At 42.1% G+C, this 22,311-nt stretch overlaps 1 protein-coding gene across 2 annotated transcripts in view; it reads left to right on the forward strand.

The window, feature by feature from the left end:
• Positions 1-3,447: 3,447 nt before the first annotated feature.
• The window catches only part of rtbdn (retbindin), a 39,239-nt gene continuing 20,375 nt past the window's right edge, over positions 3,448-22,311 (forward strand). The window contains exons 1-2 of one of the 2 annotated variants that reach the window (XM_041177373.1): positions 3,448-3,679; positions 13,308-13,459. In XM_041177373.1, the coding sequence (XP_041033307.1) occupies positions 13,327-13,459 (133 nt within the window). In that variant the 5' untranslated portion in view covers positions 3,448-3,679; positions 13,308-13,326. Of the gene's footprint in view, positions 3,680-4,444; positions 4,526-13,307; positions 13,460-22,311 lie in introns of those variants that run through there. The other variant, XM_041177374.1, reaches the window with a different exon arrangement.

Here is a 22,311-nt window from a genome sequence, read left to right on the forward strand (position 1 = left end):
TTTAACTCAAAACGTTAAGTCTGTTTCTCTCTCCTCAGATGCTGCCAGTCCTGATGAGTTTTTCTAGCACTTTATTTTTATTTATGCTACACCACCTGGCCTCAGCATTGCTCACTGCTCTCAATATTTCTTTTGAAAAATTATCCCTCCCTGTTTTCAATCCATTCATATTGCCTCAGGCCACTTGCCAGGGGAAGATGATAACACAAAGGCACATGAAAGCAGCGTCGCATGAAGCCCTCTCTTCACTTCCTCCCTTGGCTAATTGTGTGTCTTCTGATAACACATTTAAAACATGTGTATTCACATGTTTTATTCCACAAGAAATGGCCAACATCTCATTCATGAGAAATGGTCTTCACACCATGGGTTAAGGGAGGCAGAAGGTGATGTGATGGACTCCAACTGTGAAAAGACCAGGTGGATGGTCAAAGCTGAGATGATGGGAAAGCCTGAACAGGAGAGTGGCAATGAGCAGACAAGCTATGGGAGCTCAGGAAGCACCATGGTGAAATCTTATGCCAACCTGGTTGTGTCAACTGACAGGTTATTAGTAGTGGCTGGTAGATAGCAAGTCACTCTCAAGGCTTTGCTGGTGTTCATCAGAATTGAGTGCCAGTGAGATATTTCACTATGGAAGCAATCTCAACTGAATCTCTTCCCTAGAGAGCAGTGGAGGCTGGCTCATTGAATATATTCATGGCTGATTTGGACAGATAATTCATCTACAAGGGAGTCAAGGGTTATAGGGGGGGGGCAGGCAGCAAAGTGGAGTTAAGGCCACAATAAGATCTGCCATGATCTTATTGAGTGACAGAGCAGGCTTGAGGGCCCGAATGGCCTACTCCTGTTCCTATTTTTTATGATTTTATGAACATGTGTGCTTGTATGTGTTTCAAATTGGTTTTAAGGGAGTAAATAGTGAAATATTGTTGATGCTTGTTCACCATTGGCAACAAGCAGACATAGATTATCATCAGAAGAATGATGGCAGAAGTTAGGAAAATTATTTCACGCAAAGAGTTATGGAATACTTTGCCATAGGGTCAATTGAGGCTGGGATTATAACATTGTTTTTAAAAGAATTGGTAAGTATTGGAAAAGGGAGAATAATGGGGAAATGGAATTAGAGTAGGCAGCTCTTAATTGAAGAGCTAGCACTGGCAGGCACGATGGGCCAAATGGCCATTATCACTGCTGTAAATTCTATGACTTTTACAACATGACTTCAAGGGTGTTATTATTAAGAACTGCAGGAAAAGAACCAAGCCTAAAAACCAGTTGAACCAAATGGCCTCTTTTTGTGCTATAAATCCTATGTATAACAGAGGATGCTAACAAGAGCAGGAAAGAAGATAGAGTAAACAAAGATGTAGGGAGAAAGACAAAGACTGGGGAAGATAAGGACTTCCACTGTTAAAGGTCTGGAGAATGAGTTAAGAGTAGGGAATAGGTATAATGAGCCTTCATTTTACAGGGAAGGCACTGGGGGCTGGTAGGATGGTGTCCTTAGAGCTTTGGGTGAACAAGAGGAAAAAACTTTGTCTAAAGTTATATTGAATCATGTGATTCTGACTGCAGCGCTATCAGGTTTTATATCCCAACATATGAATCGGAAATAAAAATCTATCTACTTGAAATTTATACCCTCAGTTCCGGCTATGTGGTTCTGTGTGGCTTTAGTTTCAGTCTTGTGATGCAGACCGGGTTATTTTGCTCTGATTGTTGCTGCAAGTTCATTATTGTATTCAAATTTCTGATTTAATAGTTCATGTCTTGCTGGCTGTATTATACAGAGTAAGACATAATCAGTAAATGCTGGAAACACTCTGCAGATCGGGCAGCATCTATGGGGAGCTAACCTTTTGGGTCAATGACCTTTCATCAGTCCTCCATCATGAACCAGAACGTCGGCCATGCAGAAGAGTCTCCAGCTTTCCAGCTTAATGGAAAGTAAGAGGGTCCCAAGAAAAGATCAATGTATTGTGCACACTGCGCAGTAGCAGACATCAAAAATATCTCCATTATTACCCCCCCCCCCCCACCCCCCACCATAAAGAGAAAAGATACTCTCAACCAGCTGCTTCTTTGACTATTTTTAATGTCAGTGTTGGTGCTAAAGGGGGAGGGGGCAGTTTGCAGTGGTCGTGCAGGTTGTGGTGGTGGTGCTGCTGCAGGTGGGGAGATGGTTAGCTCAGTTGGCTAGATGGTTAACACGTAGTACAGAATAATGCCAACAACACAGGTTCAATCCCTGTTCCATCTAAGTTAGCCTTGGGACCTGCCTCTTGACCCTGTCCCATGGTAAAATCACAACATAACCACCTCAAATAATTGAGGATACTACCTAGAGAAGACAATTGTCCTAAATAGCAGACTAACCCCCTGGTAGCATCTCACTCCAATGGAAGGCAAGGAGCTTTGTGGAGTGGATTCATTGAAAACAGCAGAGTAACTACAGGAGTGGGAGTTTGATACCAAGACACATAAAGTGATATTAGGACAGTTGGTTGGTTTTAAGGAAAAAAGAGAGGTTTCGGGAGGGAATTCCAGAGCTTAAAGCCTAGGCAGCAGAAGGCATGGCCAGAAAATCAGGGGGTGCACAAGAAGCCAGGACTGGAGGGGCACAGATATCTCAGAGGATGGCTGGAACAAGTTATAGAGGGATTTGAAAACATGCTGAGTTACAGCCACACCACAGACCTGCTGTGCCCTTGTCTGTATGGCCCACCTTTGTTAGCCAGCCAGGGCAGTGAGTGTCCATGAGCTACTTGCTTGGCCAAAGAGGGTATCCCAAGTCTGAACTTTCCCTTATTTGACAATCGCACAAAGCATGATAACAGCAGGGTGGAGATCAGGAGGGCAGCTCCACTTGGTTGACTTTCTCTGCCTTCCCTATGTTGCTCTGTAATACTCAGTAGACTGATTTATCATCTACTTATCTCACATAAGATACAAAACTTTGAAAAACAAAATACAACCTGGGATAGGTTAATGTTTGATTTATATCAGAACTATGCCCATGTCAGTTGTGGCTCAGCTGGTGGCACTCTTAACTCTTAGTCACAAAGTTCTAGGTTCAAGTCCCACTCCAGGAGTTAAGTACAAACACCAAGGCTGAGACTCCAGTGCAGTACTGAGGGTGTGCTGCAGTGTCGGAGGAGCCCTCTTTCGGGTTTGAGCGGAGCATGGGCTGAATGGCCTCTTTCTGTGCCGGTATGTCCGCTGTGTTCAGAATTACTCACATTTCGAACTGACTTGTGAGCTCATTCTGCCTGGTGCCCTGGGATTTTTGAAAGTCCGTTTAAGTTCCCATTCCTCATTCTGTCACCGTGCCCTTATATTTTTTTAAAAAACAAAAAAAAATCACTCGATTAGGGGGTGGATTGATCAGATGCCCCCCCACCCCGCCCCCCTTAAGAGCTGTGCTCCTCCCTCATTCCTGATGCATTGCTGTGGTAGTGAAGCCAGACTTCGGAGGTGGGGACAGGTGGCGAGAGATGCTGGCGAGAGAGCCTACTAGATAGAGCTTCTGTGAGCTGACAGGCACAACCGTACGAGACTTTGAGGCAGCCTAGACACAGCGAGAGATTCAGGGAGCCAGGGCAAAGGAATCTGCAGTGCCCTTCTTAACCGAACTAGGCAGAGACCCAACGCTGGGAGAGAGGCTGTATCACAGGTACCATGTGAGCATGTTTTAGAGCGGGACAATATTTTAAAGATAATATTTACCAAGTGTTAACTGCAGCATTTGAACAGTAACGTGCGATTTTTCTGGAGAGATTCGCGCGGGTTCTCAATGCGACCAATTGCGGGGTTAAATCTCTCATCGCATCACCGATGTGAAAATCATGTTGACATTTTTTTTATTTTAGGCTGTTGCAACATTTAAGTAATTAACCTGAAGGAAATCTTCGGGGTGGTCTTACAATTTTTTTTTTTGGGGGGGAGGAAATGGACGCGATTTGCCCCAAGAATAATCGAATATTATTGGGGCTGTTGCAATTTGATTTCTTTCGAAATGAAGGAAGTTTTTTTTGTGTGTGGACAACATAGGTTTTTGTTCTGCTGACTACCACCACCACCACCCCCCCCAAAGCCCCCATCCCCAGCCCCCATTTTTTTTGTCGCAATGAAACCGAATCAACAATTTTAAAAATGCGTCAAACTCCCCAACCTTGCAACCAGTGAATGAGAGTGAACTGTAAGAGCATCAGGCTAAGCAGAAATAACAGTTTTCTTGAAGCAAAGAGGGAGAGAGGATGGGGTCTGGATGTGGATTTGGGAGGGGGTGGGGGCGAAGGTGCTGGAGTTAATTTCCTACAATTAAAGTGCCGGGAAAGTCGGGGGGGGGGGGGGGGGGGGGGTGCGGGGGCTGGTGGCGGAAAGAGTGAGTTCCAGGAGCGAGTCCTCGCGGTTAATCCGGTTTAAAACGAGTGACTATTAAAATAGGAAGGATTAACTTTGAGGCGACTGAGATTACAGTCACGGGCTGAGAGGCACATCGGTGGAACCCGAACCTTAGGTGGGTGAAGTATTATTTTTTTAATAAAATTGGGAGTGATACTAATCAGTAATAACAGAAATATTTTAACAACCGCACCAGCCTCCCCTGAGAAATTAAGTAAACCCCTGCTCCCAAATTAAAATGCACTTTTTTTAAAAATCCGTTTTTCTAAAACATTTTTAAGCAGAAAAGATTGTTAAAGAGCGAGCTCTCTAAGAACTTTGGGACTAACTTTTTTTTTAATTTCGGAAACGTTTTCTAAAACTGTGTCTGGAGTTATTGTCAGTGTGAGAAACTAGGCGAAGTGTCTCTGGAAGGTTTACCGCCTCCCACTTTAGGTTCTAGACTGAGTACACTTGCGGCGAAACACCGAGACAACTGGATGTTCTAGAAGGGCGGTGGTGGTGCCACTTGGATAAGAGTGAAAGACAAACCAGGGCAACTCTCGAATTATGGAATTATTTAAATAAGACTTGGGACTCCTGGACTATTCTGTATCCGCCGCACTCTCCCCCCCGCCCCCCCACCATGAATGGTCTTCAGTTCCGTTACTGTAACAGGTTGGGTGACTGAAGCGTGTCCAAAGTCTAATCTCCAGCGTTTGACTGTGGTGGTGTGATAGATGTATGTTCTTGCTTATTATTGATCTTGTAGCCTGCCGTCCAGCTAACTGTGAAGTCAAAACAGGGAAATGAAGCAATTGTCCAGCATCAGAGGAGAAAAGTGTTTCAGGTTTAATTCTTTACTGGAGAAGGACTGAATCCCAAAACCTTAACCCATTTTCTCTGTGTAGGCGCCAATTAGCCTCTTCCACATTGCCGGCATACTTTTTGTTTTTATTTAAGATTTTCAACCTCAAAAGAGATGTTTTTCCCTGTTTTATACCAAAAGAATATTTTACCTACTTTCCTAAACTGTGAAATGACTATGTGTAAAAGAATATACAAACAACACATTGGTGTGGAATTATTTAGCTCAGATTTCAACGTCGACATTAACCCAGTTATTTTAACATTAATAAGCAGAGTGGGATTCGTGAAAGTATTAGTTTGCCTGAATAATAATATCACAAGTCTAGGCTTATAAAGGGTCATTTGCACCTAAGATGTAAAGCATCACATGCCAGATGGGTTTTTCAGAGTATTGGGCTTTGAAGGTTGGCTGCTTCATTACGCAGCCTGCCTGAATTTTCAGTCCCATAAACAGATGGAGAATAGAGCAGGCAGGGTGATGGGTGAGCTCCATTCCCTGTCTGATGTTCCGATAAGTCTTCCTGTGTAGAAGATTGTATCAGGACACCACATTCACACTCACACACACACGCTCTCTCTCTCTCACACCCACACACGATTACCCCTCAAAATCCTAGCATTCAATTAAAATAAGACCTCTGTGGAAAAGTGAAAATATGAAAGGATAAACCAAACACGCTGCAAAATGTTCACTGCAGGTTCTTGTCTGAGGAAGTATGGTCATAAGGACATCAGAAATAGGAGCAGGACTAGACCATTCGGCCCCTCAAGCTTGCTCTGCCATTCAGTAAGCTTCTGGCTGCTCTGATCTTGGTCTCAATTCCACTCCCTAGCTGTTAATGCACTGGGTGTGACACTTTCATAAGTACCCAAAAATGTTGACCTTTTAAATTCGTATGGCACATTATTGTCATATATTTCCAAAGGTGGTATTCATCATATCCAACTTGATTGCTTTTATATCCCAGTCTGTAAAAGGGGCACTGATGCCACATTTAATGATGCCAGGTTTGTCCTGTCCTCGCATACAGTGGGGTCACTTGCATTTCAAAAATGGCACCATGCCACATTGCTATCCAATTAGGCCCTCTCCCCTGCTCTTTCCCCATTAGCCCTGTAACGTTTTCCTGTTCAAGTATTTATCCAACTCCCTTCAGAAAGTTCCACTCCCCTTTCATTCCAGATCGCCATACCCCACTGCATAAAGAAATCACCTCTCTGCCGCACCTCCCCATCCACTCCATGTTGGTCCTTTTGCTAATTACCCCCCAAAAATCTGTGTCCTCTGCTTATCAACTAACTCACTGCAATGAGCTGTCTGTGTATTGCAATTTGGGATTTTATGAAAGTGAAGCTTTCTGAGAAGAGTGGAGCAGTGATGGCTCAGTTAAAAGAATAAACCACTTGGCCCATCCATCTTCCAGACAAGCTGAATCAATTAGTCTAGTTTCCATGCAATTCACTTATGGAAGGGGCAGTCACTGTGAGGTTTTGAAGCTTATAGAGATAGGAAAGAAGAAGCCATGTTTGTCTTCTCATGAACATATCATTTATGCTGTATTGTCAGCAGACAGAATATAAAACAGGCTCTGTCTGAAAGAAAGTGTGCAAAACAGGGAACTGAAGCTGCTAAAAGTGTAACTGGGAGCAGTATACACTGTTATGTGTGTCACTGTATATGGGGAATGCCACTGTATGATTTGTTGTGTGATGCAATGTCTTATGGAGCCTTTTAAATGTCAATATTGTGCCGTATCAACAGATGTTACTGGAATGTGTTGGGCATCAGTTTCTGTGGAACTGAGTACATACGCTGGCATTTACAATAACAAAATGTACTGGCCTGACATTGTCCAGCTTTGTTTTAGCTTGGCTCAGTTGGCAGCTCTCTCGCTTTCGAATCAGAAGGTTGTGGGTTCAAGTCCTGCCACAAAGAGCTGAGCATTTTATCTAGGAGTGCACTACTCAGGCAGTGCTGCACCACCTGACATGCTGTCTTTCAGATGTTATATTAAACTGTGGTGCTATCTGCCCCTCAGGGGGAATGTAAAAGGTCACATGGAACTATTTCTAAAGAAGAGTAGGGGAGTTCTCCCCATTGTCCTAGCCAATATTTATTGCTCCCAATGTGGTCTCCTCTACATTGGAGAGACCAAACGTAAACTGGGCGACCGCTTTGCAGAACACCTGCGGTCTGTCCGCAAGAATGACCCAAACCTCCCTGTCGCTTGCCATTTTAACACTCCACCCTGCTCTCTTGCCCACATGTCTGTCCTTGGCTTGCTGCATTGTTCCAGTGAAGCCCAACGCAAACTGGAGGAACAACACCTCATCTTCCGACTAGGGACTTTACAGCCTTCCGGACTGAATATTGAATTCAACAACTTTAGGTCGTAAGCTCCCTCCCCCATCCCCACCCCCTTTCTGTTTCCCCCTTCCCTTTTTTTTCCAATAAATTATAAAGATTTTCCTTTTCCCACCTATTTCCATTATATAAATAAAAAAAAAACCCCACTAGAGCTATACCTTGAGTGCCCTACCATCCATTCTTAATTAGCACATTCGTTTAGATAATATCACCAACTTTAATTTTAACACCTATGTGTTCTATTGTACTATTGTCGTTGACATCTTTTGATGATCTGCTTCTATCACTGCTTGTTTGTCCCTACAACCACACCACCCCCCCCCTCCACCTCTTTGTCTCTCTATCTCTCCGCCCCCCACACACACACCTTAAACCAGCTTATATTTCAACTCTTTCTTGGACTCGAACGCAAGTTCTGTCGAAGGGTCATGAGGACTCGAAACGTCAACTCTTTTCTTCTCTGCCGATGCTGCCAGACCTGCTGAGTTTTTCCAGGTAATTCTGTTTTTGTTTTGGATTTCCAGCATCCGCAGTTTTTTTGTTTTTAATATTTATTCCTCGACCAACATCACTAAAACATATTCTCTGGTCATTATCACATTGATGTTTCTGGGAACTTGCTGTGCACAAATTGGCTGCTGTGTTCCTTATATTACAACAGTGACTACACTTCAAAAGTGCTTTATTGACTGGAAAGTGCTTTGGGATGTCCTGAGATTATGACAAGCACTATAGAAATATAGTCTTTTGTTCTTTTTATATTATACAGAGTGCTGAATTCACTGATTTTTAAAAATAACCTTCGCATCTTATCTTATTCCTCCATGTCTTGCATCACAGGCAGAAATCAAGTCAATGAGGAAAAAATATTTTAGCGGTGGTGGTGGCAAATCGCCTTGTAATCTAGGCAATTAACAGCTGTGATTCAGTAAATGTAACTCAGGCTGTCAGCAGATACACAGAAACCTATCTCCTGGCTGACTAGGTTTGTTTGGCTTCTACATGGCAATGCTGAAATAAAGACATTTTGAAGCAATACTTAAACACCAATTTGATCCTGAAGTATTAAAATTAATACTAAAACCTGCAGCACTTTTCATGCTATCTGCAAGGAGTAGCAGTTGCTTTGCAGTTTGTGCAGTGTTGCTGCACCTATCAGCATTGCAATGAATGAGCAATTCATTGCTTGATTAATTACTTTTCCTGAAGTGTTGCCGCAAGCAGGGAGTGCTGGTGGGATCACAGGGAGAGTTCCTGCATTTCTTGAAATAATGACAAACCCCCATCCCATTTGGGTAGGGAGCTGGGATCTCGCTTTAATGTCCCATATGAAGGAGGCAATGCAATGCTCCTCGGTTACTGTCCAAAACTAGGGGTCATTTAAAAAAAAAAATGTAGTCACCAGTAGGGAATTCAGGAGAAACATCGTTGAGCAGAAAGTGGTTAGAATGTGGAACTCGCCACCACAGGGAGTGGTCAAAGCGAATAGTATTAAGGAAAAGTTAGGTAAGAGTACAAGGGAGAAAGGATATGATGAAGAGGGGTGGGAAGAGGTGCATGAGGAGCAATGAACAATTGGACTGAACGGCCTGTCCTGTCTGTAAATTCTATGTTAAAGAAAACATAGAGGACCTCAGCTTAATGGAGTGAATACATCCTCTGCCTTCCCCATCATTTTAATTTTAATTCAGTCATTCAAGGGGTGATGTCAGGAAGCACTTCTACCTATGAAAGGTAGTGGAAATCTGAAACTCTCTCCCTCCTGTTGAAATTGGGGTCAATTGAAAATTTCAAAACTGAGATTGATATATTTTTGTTAGACAAGGGTTACGGAACCAAGGAGTCAAGATATAGATCAGCCATGATCTAAATGATTAGCAGAACCAGCTAGAGGGCTGAATGGCCTACCTCTGGATCTATGTTCCTTATTGTATTTTTTCAGTAACCTAACATATTATATTTCCAAATCTTTTTCCCCTTGTTTTTGCATTTACTCTCTGAGACTTCTATTGTCTATTTAGGAGGTTGAAGCAAGTTTTGACAGACTGGACCTAGATGTGGGTATTTTAGCATAGTGGTTATGTTAAAATCCAGAGGCCTGGACAAGTACTTTGAAGTCATGAGTTCAAATCCCACCATAGCAGCTGGGGAAATTAAATTCAGATCTGGAGTATAAAGGTAGTCTCAGTAATGGTGACCCATGAAACTACCAGATTGTTGTAAAAACCCATCCGGTTCACTAATGTCCTTTAGGGAAGGGAATCTGCCGTCCTTACCCAGTCTGGCATACATGTGACTCCAGACACACGTCCATTTGTTTGACTCTTTAACAGTCCTCTGAAATGGCCTAGCAAGCTACTCAGTTGCATTCAAGGTGTCCCGCCACTACCTTCTCAAGGGCTATTAGTGATGGACAATAAATGCTGGCCTTAATACCCACACCCTATGAATGATTTTGTTTTTAAAAGACCTTTCTGACAACCTGAAGCTGAGGCTTAGAATTAGATAATATTTATAATGGCTGCAGATGTAATCAAGTCAATCTTTGATCCTTTTAGTTTACTTGTTAAAAGCAAACTGTTACACACATGTGGTTATAGTTGTCATTGAGTCCCTGGATGAGTGAGCCACTCTATAGTGCCACAATAAAGAAATGTATTTATATAGCACATTTTAACATTGTAAAACATCCCAAAATACAGGGTTATCAAACCAAGCCACATAGAGATATTTCACCAAGTTTTTGGTTGCCTTTTCTAAGTGGTAGGATTTAATGAGCATCTTAAGATACTTTAAAGAAGGAGAGAGAGACCGAGAGTGAGAGAGAGAGGTTTAGAGAAGGAAGCCCGGAGTCTAGGGCCTAGGCAGCTGCTGGCATAGTGGTCAATGGTGGAATGATACAAATCCTGCTTTTCAAGAGACCAGAATTGGAGAAATGCAGAGATCTCTAGGCTTGCAGGGCTGGAGGAGGATATAAAGATAGAGAGGAGGCGAAGTCATGGAAGGATTTGAAAACAAGGATAAGTATTTGAAAACTGAGCCAGTGTAGGCCAGAGAGCATAGGGGTGACTGGTGAATGGGACTTGGTGTGAGTTAGGATAGGGCAGCAGAGCTTTGGATAAGTGCATTATGAAGGATGCAAGGAGGGAGAGAATTGGAATAGTTGAATCTAGAGATGACAAGGGTATGGATGAGGGTTTCAGCAGCAAATGATCTGGAGCTGGAGAGAAGACGGGCAGTGTTACAAAAGCTTAAGTCCATTATCCAATCCTTGGGTACTGAAGGTGAATCTAAACCGCTCAAGTTTCAGTCTTGTGAACAGTGATGTCAACTGAACCTCTCAATTGGATTACTGTCTTATAATTTGCCAGGGAGTATCCACTATCTTCCATATAACAGCGTCTTGTGTTAATACAAAGCTCCAAGACATAAGAGTGAGCATGCACCAGAGTTAGTCATGCAGTGCTTTACATTCCAAATTATTTCAAATTCACAATCCTCCTCTCTGAATGTTTAATCCCAAACAGTTCATGAGTTAATAATATCTTTTAAAAATTAACCTTAGATCCATCAATATAAAAAGTAGACTTTTACTAAATGTGCTGTGATGAGTTTTGTAATTACCAGGAAGGGATTTAGCATTGGGGACTGGAGCAATTTGCATGTTAGACATCTAGTGCCAGCATCAATCACTGCTAGGTCAGATATGATGCAGAATGAAGCTCTCTCTGCCCCAACTTCAGAAGAGCACCCTCTCCTGCACCATTGAAATCTTTTCCATTTGCCACAAAGTTTCAGGCAAATAGTGGGCATTACTTGTGCTGTGGTCTTGGAATTGGACCGAGACAGCCCAACCTCATTTCACAAGGTACATCTGAAGATAGAGCCATATTGGACCTGCAGCCCATCAAGTCTCTGCTCAGTTCTGACTCAACATCTCAAAGATGAAAAGCCAGTGTCTAACCCTTAAGTGCCTTTTAAAGAATACCTGACAGCTACAGAGATTCAGTCCCTGATAGAGAGTTTAAGAATGAATAGTATTACAAACATTTTTGTGAATGACTAATTACATCTTTTATAAACCATAAGCACCATATAGTCTTTTTTTAACTGAAAATGTCACTCTAGAATGATTTTGTTTTACTTTAATAGAGGATCTTTATCTAGCTGCTGGTAAAAAGATGGCCAACAGTGCAGTGAGCTAAGTGCCTACAGTTTTGAAAGATCAGTTCATTGAATATTTATTCATTGCTACTTGTGAAACTTTAGCTTTTGTGGAGGGAACATAGGCTAATGGGGTAGGGGGTGCAGGTGGCAGGGAGAATGCACAAAAGCTGTCAGACAGGTCAAAAAAGGGAAGAATGCGTTTACATTATAAGTCTTGACTCTTGCCTCTGAGTCAGAAGGTCATGGGTTCAAGTCCCACTCCAAAAGCTTAAGCACAAAATCTAGGCTGAAACTCTAATCAAGGAGTGTTGCACTGTTAGCCACAATTGATCCTATTGTGTGTTCTGATGCTCTATACTGGACCGGAAATGATCGAGTGTCCCCAATCCAATGGATCATGTTGTGCTGTCTTTTTTGTGCCTTGATTGAAACGTATAAGGTCCTGAAGGGACTTGACAGGGTGGATGTGGAAAGGATGTTTCCCCTTGTGGGAGAATCTAGAACTAGAGGACACTGTTTAAAAATAAGGGGTTGACATTTAAGGCAGAGATGAGAAGATTTTTCTTTCTTTCAGAGGGTCATGAATCTTTGCAACTCTCTTCCTCAAAAAGCAGTGGAAGCAGAATCTTTGAATATTCAAGGCAGAGGTAGATAGATAGATTCTTGAAAAGCAAGGAGATGAAAAGTTATCAGGGATAGGCAGGAATGTGGAGTTGAGGTTAAAATCAGATCATCCAAGATCTTATTGAATGGCGAGGTAGGCTCGAAGGGCCGAATGGCCTACTCCTGCACCTAATTGTGTGTGTTCTTTTGGATGAGGCATTAAACTGAGGTCCCAACTTCCACGTCAGGTATATATTTAAAAAAATCCCATTGCACTATTCCAAAGAAGAGCAGGATAGTTCTCCCTAGTGTCCAGACCAATAGTTATCCTTCCATCAACACCACTGAAAACTGGTTATCTGGCCGTTATCACATTGATATTTGTGAGACCTTGCTGTGCACAAGTTGGGTGTCTACATTACAATGAAGACGACACTTCAAATATGCTTCATTGATAGTAAAGCATCTTGAGGCATTCTGAAATTGTGAAAGGTGCTATAAAAATGCAAATCTTTCCTATTGCCCAAAGGCCTTATTCCTGGAGCTCAAATACTTGAAGTTGAATTTGAAAAGTAGTGTTGCAGTTCCTCACAGCAAAGCTGTAATTAATGAGCTGCACAACTAATCCATCACATAATGATGTGTCATCGTCTGCAGGGAACAAACTTCCTCCTGTTCTATAATCCATTGGATTGGGAACACCCGAGCATTCTTGGTCCAATGGAGGGCATTAGAACACACAATAGGATCAATTGCGGCTCTGATTTCAGTAGAGTAACTTTACACCTTCGAACCCACAGTGTCCCATTTACATTCCCACCTAGTGTCCTTCTCTATCAGAGCGATACTCAGAGTTGGTTTGCAATTTTATTTTTAAAAAGTTCCTAATTTCCCTTTCTTTGTTTTTCAGGTTCAACACAAGTGCCAAAATGCTGCTGGTTGCTGTCCTTTTGTTGTGTGGGACTGTTAGACACCTGGAAGCAACCTGCCCAGCAACTGGGAGCCACAAAGCTGCCCCAAGTCCTGAGCCAGAACTCCACGACTGTCCGTTATATTTGAAGAGTAAGTGTTTGCATGCTACATAAAGAACAGAAACAGACCATTTGGCCCAAATGGTCTATACCAGTGTTCATGTTCCACACGAGCCTCTGCCTACCTATCTTCATTAAATCCCATCAGCAAAACCTTCTATTTCTCTCTCCCTTCATCTAGTTTCTCCTTTAAGGCATCTATGCCATTTGTCTCAACTACTCGCTGTGGTAGCGAGCACCACATTCTCACCACTCCCTGGGTAAAGATGTTTTTCCTGAGTTCCCTGCTGGATTTATACGAACATATGAATTAGGCGCAGGAGTAGGCCACTCGGCCCCTCGAGCCTGCTCTACCATTCAATAAGATCATGGCTGATCTGATTGTAACCTCAACTCCACATTCCCACCCATCCCCAATAACTTTCCACCCCCTTGCTTATCAAGAATCTATCTACTTCTGCCTTGAACATATCCAAAGACTCTGCTTCCACTGCTCTTTAAGGAAGAGAGTTCCAAAGACTCAACACTCTCTAAGAGAAAAAAATTCTCATCTGTCTTAAATGGGCGACTCCTTATTTTTAAGCAGTGACCCCTAGTTCTAGATGTGATCTAGATCTGGAACTATCTGATATTTACAGCCTCTTCCCCACAAATAAAAATATCTTCTTCTTGAGTTCTCTGCCTAAAGTCAGGTCTGACCCATAGTGTCATGACCTCCACCACAGGTAGGGCAAGGAGATAGGTCCCGAATCCACCCCAGCTGGAACAGGGATCAAACCCCAATACCTGTCATCCAACCAACTGAGCCAACTGCATCCACCCCCCACCCCAGCCAAACCACCCCCCACCCCCAGGATATCCCAAGTTGCTTTTATGTACATGTTGTAGTCCAAAGCTAAGAATAGTGATGGTGGAGGCTCCAATCTTCTTTACATCAATGGCTGACCAGGAATCTCTCCCACTCTTACCATCTGCCATTGGCCTATGTTAGAAGGATTTAGAAGTTGATGCCCAATCCGTTTGGCTGTGTTATACACGCACATTTCTTGGCCATCAAGTCCTGGGGTGACTCAGAGGCAGGGACGCTACCCTGTGTGCCACGAGATCTCCAATTCCACGCCTACGCTGTTAGAATCTTTCATAATCTGGAAGACCAACTTTGGAGATTTGAGGTGGGGTTAAGATATAATATGCACAGCATTCCTACTGCTGAATATCGAAATAACACACTTTGACATTTTGCATCGGTCATAAGTATCATTTCATGGTTTTTGGAAAGAGGCATGAGTTGAATGAGCAACATGTTGTTCTAAGGTTAGCATTTTATTTGTTTAAGCATCTGAGATTCAAGGAACATAAGGTTGGTGCATTTTCCAGCAGAAATATGATGGGATATTTCTCAATTTATTTGTTATGTGTGCACCATCAGTTAGAGCTGTGAGTCACGAACATCACCCCTCCCAGGTATGTTGTTAGCAGTAGTTAGGCTATGTCAAACAATGAAGCACTTTTCTACTCCAGGTAACCAGTGTCAGTATTGAGCACTCTCCAGTCAGATATAGTTAAGGATAAACACAGAATTAAAGCTCCCTCTAATTGCATAAGACTTCCTTCACCCATCAACCACTCATCCAACTCCCATGCATCAGTTTAAACCCATGATTTTTAGCATTATTTGAAGAAGAGTGGCTGAGATTCTCCTAGCCAACATTTATATCTTAACCAACAACAGATTAACTGATCATTCATCTCGTTGCTGTCCAGTGGGATCTTGCTGAAAGTTTGCTGAAAGCAATTTTGTTGACATTATCTGCTTGTGCAACAATGCTTAAAAAAAAGGTCTTTATAGGTTGTGAATCACTTTGGGACCTCCTGAGGATGTGAAAGGTACTACATAAATGCAAGTTCATTCTTAACTGTTGATCACTTCTTTTAAGACATACATGTTGAGTTAAACCCTTCTGCCCAGAACTGGCTTTATGTCCAAGGATATGACAATTAGATTATTTTCTTTGAATGATATCTGCTCCTACATATGCTTTCATTTTTCTTTCTTAAAAAGACCCTTGTTGTTGTAGAAATCTAGTCAGTGAATCAAAGAGATGAGGGTTCTTCGGATGAGTAATTAACTTTCAATGTAAGTTGGCTTCTGGTGGATGCTTTGGGTGTCTCTTTGGGTGGAGAAGGCTGCTTTCTTATTCATTGGATCTATGCAAAATGGGGAACTGAGGACAGACAAGATAATGCATTTTCAAAATGCTGAAAATACTATTAGACAAATAGTTTGTGGATTAAAGGCTTTAATGGACCTTCCAATATCTCCTGTGAGTGACACTTAAAGACCCATCTAAAACTTTGATATGAGGATCAAAGAGCATTTCAAAAGTTCAGGAGAGCCCTCCCTTAAATACCAATTACAACAATATTCTGTTTCAGGAAGGATTAAACTAAGTCATTTGGAGAAAACCTCTTAAAAATAGCCCGCATACTGGTTGATTTGCAAGATTTTAAATTTCTTTGAACAACTCCTCAGCCGTTCGAAGTTTCATGCTCTTGTGCAGTTTTTGACTCCCAGAAGCTCTGATTTAACTGTATATAAAAACAAAAAAACTGCGGATGCTGGAAATCCAAAACAAAAACAGAATTACCTGGAAAAACTCAGCAGGTCTGGCAGCATCAGTGGCCAAGAAAAGAGTTGACGTTTCGAGTCCTCATGACCCTTCGACAGAACTTGAGTCCAAGAAAGAGTTGAAATATAAGCTGGTTAACCAGCTTATATTTCAACTCTTTCTTGGACTCACTCAAGTTCTGTCGAAGGGTCATGAGGACTCGAAACGTCAACTCTTTTCTTCTCCGCCGATGCTGCCAGACCTGCTGAGTTTTTCCAGGTAATTCTGATTTAACTGTAGTCTGGTTCCCGTTTTACTGGCAGAGGGAAGCTGCTGAATGTTGTCATACATGAGCATGTATGAAGGACACAGCCAGTGATGAGCAATAGCTGCATGTGAGAAGCAGATTTGAAAATTGTCACCCTTGTGGAGCCTTCTCAAATAGCAGAGGAGCAGGCTGTGTTTGTCATTAACACTAGGAAGCCATCTGCCTTTACTGTCTGGCTGAAGCATTATCCCTGTTGATTACTTCTTCTAAGACATTAATCTTAATACTGTTAGGCAATGAGGACATGTAGAGTTAAACCCTTCTGCCCAGAACTGGCTTTATGTCCAAGGATACAACAAAAATTAGATTATTTCCTTCGAATGATATCTGCTCCTACATATGCTTTCATTTTTCTTTATTGAAAAGACCTTTGTTGATGTAGAAATCTAGTCAGTAAATCAAAGAGATGAGGGTTCTTGGTATGCGATATTAAACCAATGCCCCATCTGCCCCCTCGGGCAGACACAAAAGTTCCCAAGGCACTATTATCCCGGTGTCCTAGCCAATATTCATCTCTCAGGTAACATCAGTAAAAAATTACTGGGTCATTGTCACATTGCTGTTCGTGGGAGCTTGCTGTGTACAAATTGGCAGCTGTGTTTCCTCCATTACAACCATGATCGTACTGAAAGTATTTCATTGGCTGTAAAGTACAAGGTTGTGAAAGATGCAATTATAACTGGAAGTCTTTTTTCTTTTAAAACATAAGCATCTGCTTGCTGTGGCCAACTGCGATTTAACAGAATTGTGCATGTAACTTTCTCACAGCCTTTTCACACTGTGTCCTCCTGGAATTTAAAGTTCCAATGCTCCATTGGCACTCGCAAAACACAGGTTGGGTAAAGTTTGGAGATTCCTATGTTGCTCCTGTTTTTGAATACTCTAAATTCACAAAAGACTGCTCCCAACATCATGTCAGTTGATCTCTCAATGCTCCTAATTAGATGTGTCAGAACTAGTTACAATAAAAGGCACTCCCCAAGCCAGAGAGAAGTTACTGCATAATAACAATGTGAACAAAATGAGCTTCAGGCAAATGCTGCTCCCTTCTAATGGGTGATGGTGATCGGGAAGGGAATCAGGTTGTGTTTTGTCCTTCTGTCTAAATGCACAGTTAATGGCTATTCTTTTTGCTATTGATTTCTATCCACAGGAAGTTGTCCAACAGTTTTTAGGACTCAGCATTGGAGAGAGAAGACTTAATCCCATCTTCCAGGTTTAATTTGTACTCCCAACTACTCCTGAGAGGTGCAAGCAAAGCTTTCTAACACCAAGTCCCTCATGGATGTTGTTGAAACACTTTGCCTATTTCCCCACATTTCACTATCTTTTATTCACGCCAGATCTATAAATCGTAAAAGGACCCTTAACTCATTCTAGGAAAATGCTGAGTGCACCAATGTTAATTATATTTTCACTGGATTACATGGCAGTTTACCGCTTTTCTCTGCAGAAGATGAAGCTGCTGAAATAGGTCAATTCACAGAGGCTTGAATTTTCCTTTATTATGGAGCAGATCTTTCTTTTCATCTCCTGTGTGACAGTGGCTGCTGACATTATGCTGACCAACATCTGTTCAGCTCTCAAGCTGCATTAAAGATCTGCACCTGTACCCTTGACGTTAATCAGTTTCTGTCGGTAAACTTTTAATGTTCGAGTCGTTCCTCAGCTGTTTAATGGCTTTTTGCACAATTGAATTCCTGCTAGTTTGAAACAAATTCTATTGTCAGTCAATGAATACTCAGAATGCAGTTGAGTAGAGAGTGTGGCAAAAGTTTTGTGGAATCACTTACTGATTGGATAAATTGGCAAATTGAAACTTACACTATTCCCTTGCATATACAACAGTTCAGTCCAAGAATCAATGTTGTTGGATATAAAAGGTTTCCAGTCATTTTTAAAATTTGTTTCCCAAAAGACTTCCATCATCCTTCATGCTGAGGAATTTCCCACTGACCTTGACTGCCTTCACGTATCTCAGTGACTGTTTGTTTCACACACACGCACACGCGTACGTGTGACGGAGGCAGGTTCAATCAAGGCATTTAGAAGGCCAGGGAGTAACACTAGGCAAATTGCTCCTTTGGAGAGCCAGTACAGACACAATGGTTTGGATGGCCTCCTCCTGTGCTGTAACTATTCTGTGATTCTGTAATTAGTGGAAAATTTGATTCATTTTCTTTCTTTCATACTCCAAGGAACACCTGACGCAAATTGTATTGCTTTGCCCTCACCCCAGTTAAGGTCAGATAACTGCGCAGATAAGGGATCGAGTTTTGATCCTTACCTGAATGGATGGTTCAAAATCTCAATACACCACCAGCAGAACTGACATAGATATATTCCCCTGAAAGCAACAATGCGGTAAAGACAGATTTGCATTTATATGGCACCTTTCACAACCTCAGGACATCCCAAAGTGATTTACATCCAATTAAATACTTTGGAAGTGTTGTCACAATTGTAATGAAGGAAATGTGGCAGCCAATTTGTGCTCAGCAACCTCCACAAATTGCAAAGAAATAAACGACCAGATAATCTGGGTTTTTTTTTAAACAAGATGTTGGTTGAAGGATAAATATTGGCGAGGACACTGGTGAGAACTCCCCTGCTCTTCTTCGAAAAGTGCCGTAGGATCCTCTCAGCCCACCTGATTTAGGGTCTCATCCGAAAGGTGCACCTTCAAAAGTGCAGTACCACCTCAGTCTCAGCCCATTTATGCGCTCAAAAACGCTGTGCACAAACATACTTTGCCTGTGAATCCCAATCCTGCCCAAACCATCTGTAGCGGAGGCAGTGAGGGCAAGAGAAAAACTGGTAAATTCGGCCAAGCACCTGTAAAGGAAATATAGAGAGCATTACCGAGATAGAGCAAGTTTGAGATTGTGCATTCACCCTCTTAGTTGGCAAGGGAACCTGTATTGGAATATAAGGGCCGCAGGATGCCGATTTGGTATTAAGGAAGTTATGTTGACGTCATTACCACAAAATAATCGCATCATCTAAATTACAGAAGGCTATAATCAGAGCATTACCTGGCATAAGTGGTGTTAAATAACTGGAATTAAGGAACTATTTTTATTTAAACCTTTTTGCTTTTTGATGACCTTGTCTTCGGCTGGAAGAATTGAATGTTGGGAAGTGAGGCTACTCACTGAGCGAGCTGAACCCATTAGCGCGTGTAAGCTGATTTCTTGTTCTGGAGTCACCTACAAGTAGACAGTTGACGACAGAACTTACATTTATATAACACCTTTGTAGCGAACTTCATAACCCTCCCGCAGTAGAGTTTCAACCTATCTACGTGATCAAAGCTCCTCATGATTCTAAGTGCCTCGGTCAAACCAATGACCACCCGTTCCTTGCTCTGATCACCTTCATTCTTTCACCTGTCCCTTGTAAAACCTACAAGTTTTATACCTATCCACTGTGTTCTCTCCCTATCTATCGGCTCATCTCCAGATCTCGCCTCTCACCTTTACCTACCCTCTACCATATTTCATGCACTGATTGCTTATTGATTTTCAGAAAATCTATTTTGCTGTGAAGCTATGAACAGCACAACATAAAAGAATAACAAACTGCTGGCAGTGCATTTAAAATAGCAAAATCAATGGTCACATCCTGCTGATGTACAGGAACCGTTCAAGCTTAACTCCCTTTAGCTTATAACCTTATCAGAAGAGTTTGATTGAATTTCAGTCTTGTAACTCATTGCTAGATATGAATTATTTACAGACAACCCGTGCTTAAGGTTTTTTTTCTTTTTGCTTTTGTTCTTTTCATGGACTTAACTCACTTGCAAGATAGGGTACTCTTTAATGCTGGGAGTGGAGGAAATGTAAAAGATTTGAGTTGCGATAATAGCTAATCGAGAAAATAAAAGCCAAGCTTGCTTGAAATGCTTAGCAAATACGGCTGCTTCTCAAAGGAAAACTCTGCTTAACATTTCCAGTGGATACTTGTTATCAGCTCTGTAAACCTAATCTAATCCATTCTGTATGTATTATCCTCTTCCTGCTTTTAGAGAAAATACTTGCATTTATACTGTGCCTTTCACAACCTCCAACCATCCCAAAGCACTTTACAGTCAATTAAGTGGTTTTAAAGTATAGTCACTGCTGTAATGTAGGAACTGCAGCAGCCAATTTGCACATAGCAAGGTCCCACAAGACAGCACTCATCATCTGTTTTTCTATTACATTGGTTGAGGGGTAAATGTTGCTCAGGAAACCAGGAGAACTCTTCTGCTCTTCTAATAGTGCCATGGGATCTTTTACATCCACCTGAGAGGGAAGTTGGGGGCTTTGGTTTAACATCTCAGCCGAAAGACAGCACCCTCTGGCAATAAGATGCTCCCTTGGTACCGCCCTGGAAATGTCAGCTCAAGTCTCCAGAGTGGGACTTGCACCCACAACCTTCTAATTTAGAGATGAGCGTGCTATCCATTTGGCCACAGCCAACGAGTAGCTCAAAGAAAGGAGCAGAACAACTTAAGCCGTGACTCCTGACAGAATATTAGACCTTCAGCCCACCCAGTAGCTACACAAAAAGCATTTTCAGCAGAAATCAGGACCAAGAGCCTTGGCTGATTTTTCCATCCCAGAACTGTTGAGACCAATTGTCACACGTCACCTTAGCTGTAATCAATAACTCACTCCATATCAGGTTTTGAATGTAAGACCTTCTTTGCCTCTATGTTGCATGTATGGGGGTGTAATAGTTATGTTACTGGATGAGTAATTCAGACAACCACTGCAATGTGGTTGACTCTTAACTGCCCTGTGAAATGGTCTTGCAAGCCATTCAGTTCAAGAGCAATTAGGGATGGGCAACAAATGCTGGTGTGCCAGCAATGTCCACATCCCATAATAATAATTATGGGCCAATAATCCAGCATTTGGGGTTCAAATCCCACGGCAGCAGGTTGAGAATTTTAATTTGATTAAAACAAGATCTAGAAATAAAGAGCTGGCACCAGGAAAGAAAATGGCCACAAAGCTGTGTGATTGTCATTAAAAATCCAACACGTTCACTAACACCCTTTAAGGAGGGAAACTTGAAGAGAGATTTACCTGGTCTGGCCTATATGTGACACCAGTCCCATGCCAATGTGCTTTGACTGACCTAGCCAGACATTGTTTCATCTGGAGATGTCAGCAATGGCTACGTCCCCAGAATGATTTTAAAAAAAAAAATGGGGACATCAGTCAGGCCTCTTTTTTTCTAACCGTTATTCGTTGATCGATATTGGAAAGTGCGAGTGTGTCGATGCTGGGGGAGGACAGGGTCAACTTTGGCTGTGACTCCCCTGTTCCCTCAGCCAAATAGTCTACCAATGATCAATCTGGAGAAGAGAAGGAATGTGCTGCCTAAAAGGGTAGTTGAAGCAGATTCAATAGTAATTTTCAAATGGGAGTCGGTTATATCTTGAAAAGACACAAATTGCCAGGGCAATGGGGAGAAAGCAGCAGAGTGGGACTAATTGAATAGCTTTCTCAAAGAGCTGGTACAGGGGCGATGGAACAAATGGCCTCCTTCTGTGCTGCAAGACTCTGCGTAGGGAAAATTGGTAAAACAAAAATGATGCAGGGTAGCAGCAGATATTAAGTCCTCCAATCCCAGAGGAATGCGATTTACTGTCATGTAATTCATGTAAACAAGGATTTGCTGTTCTGAGGGTAGGTGCTTGAATTCCTTTAAACAGGGATTAGCAGGCGAAAGGTTTAAGCCTCAAGATTAGTGATGTAGAGATTCAGGGGCCTCAGGGGTCTCAGAAACAAACACAGCAAAAAAAAATTTCAATTTGCTGCTCACAAGGTTAAACAGACATTGGTGTCAAATATTGAAGCCACCTGTGCAAGTTGACAGAAATATTTTGTACAGTTTGTGATTGTAATAGAAGTTATTGGACACCAGCTCCTGTAAATGCATGGCCAAATGAAA

This window comes from Carcharodon carcharias, chromosome 30 (genome assembly GCF_017639515.1).
Source record: "Carcharodon carcharias isolate sCarCar2 chromosome 30, sCarCar2.pri, whole genome shotgun sequence".
NCBI lineage: Eukaryota > Metazoa > Chordata > Chondrichthyes > Lamniformes > Lamnidae > Carcharodon > Carcharodon carcharias.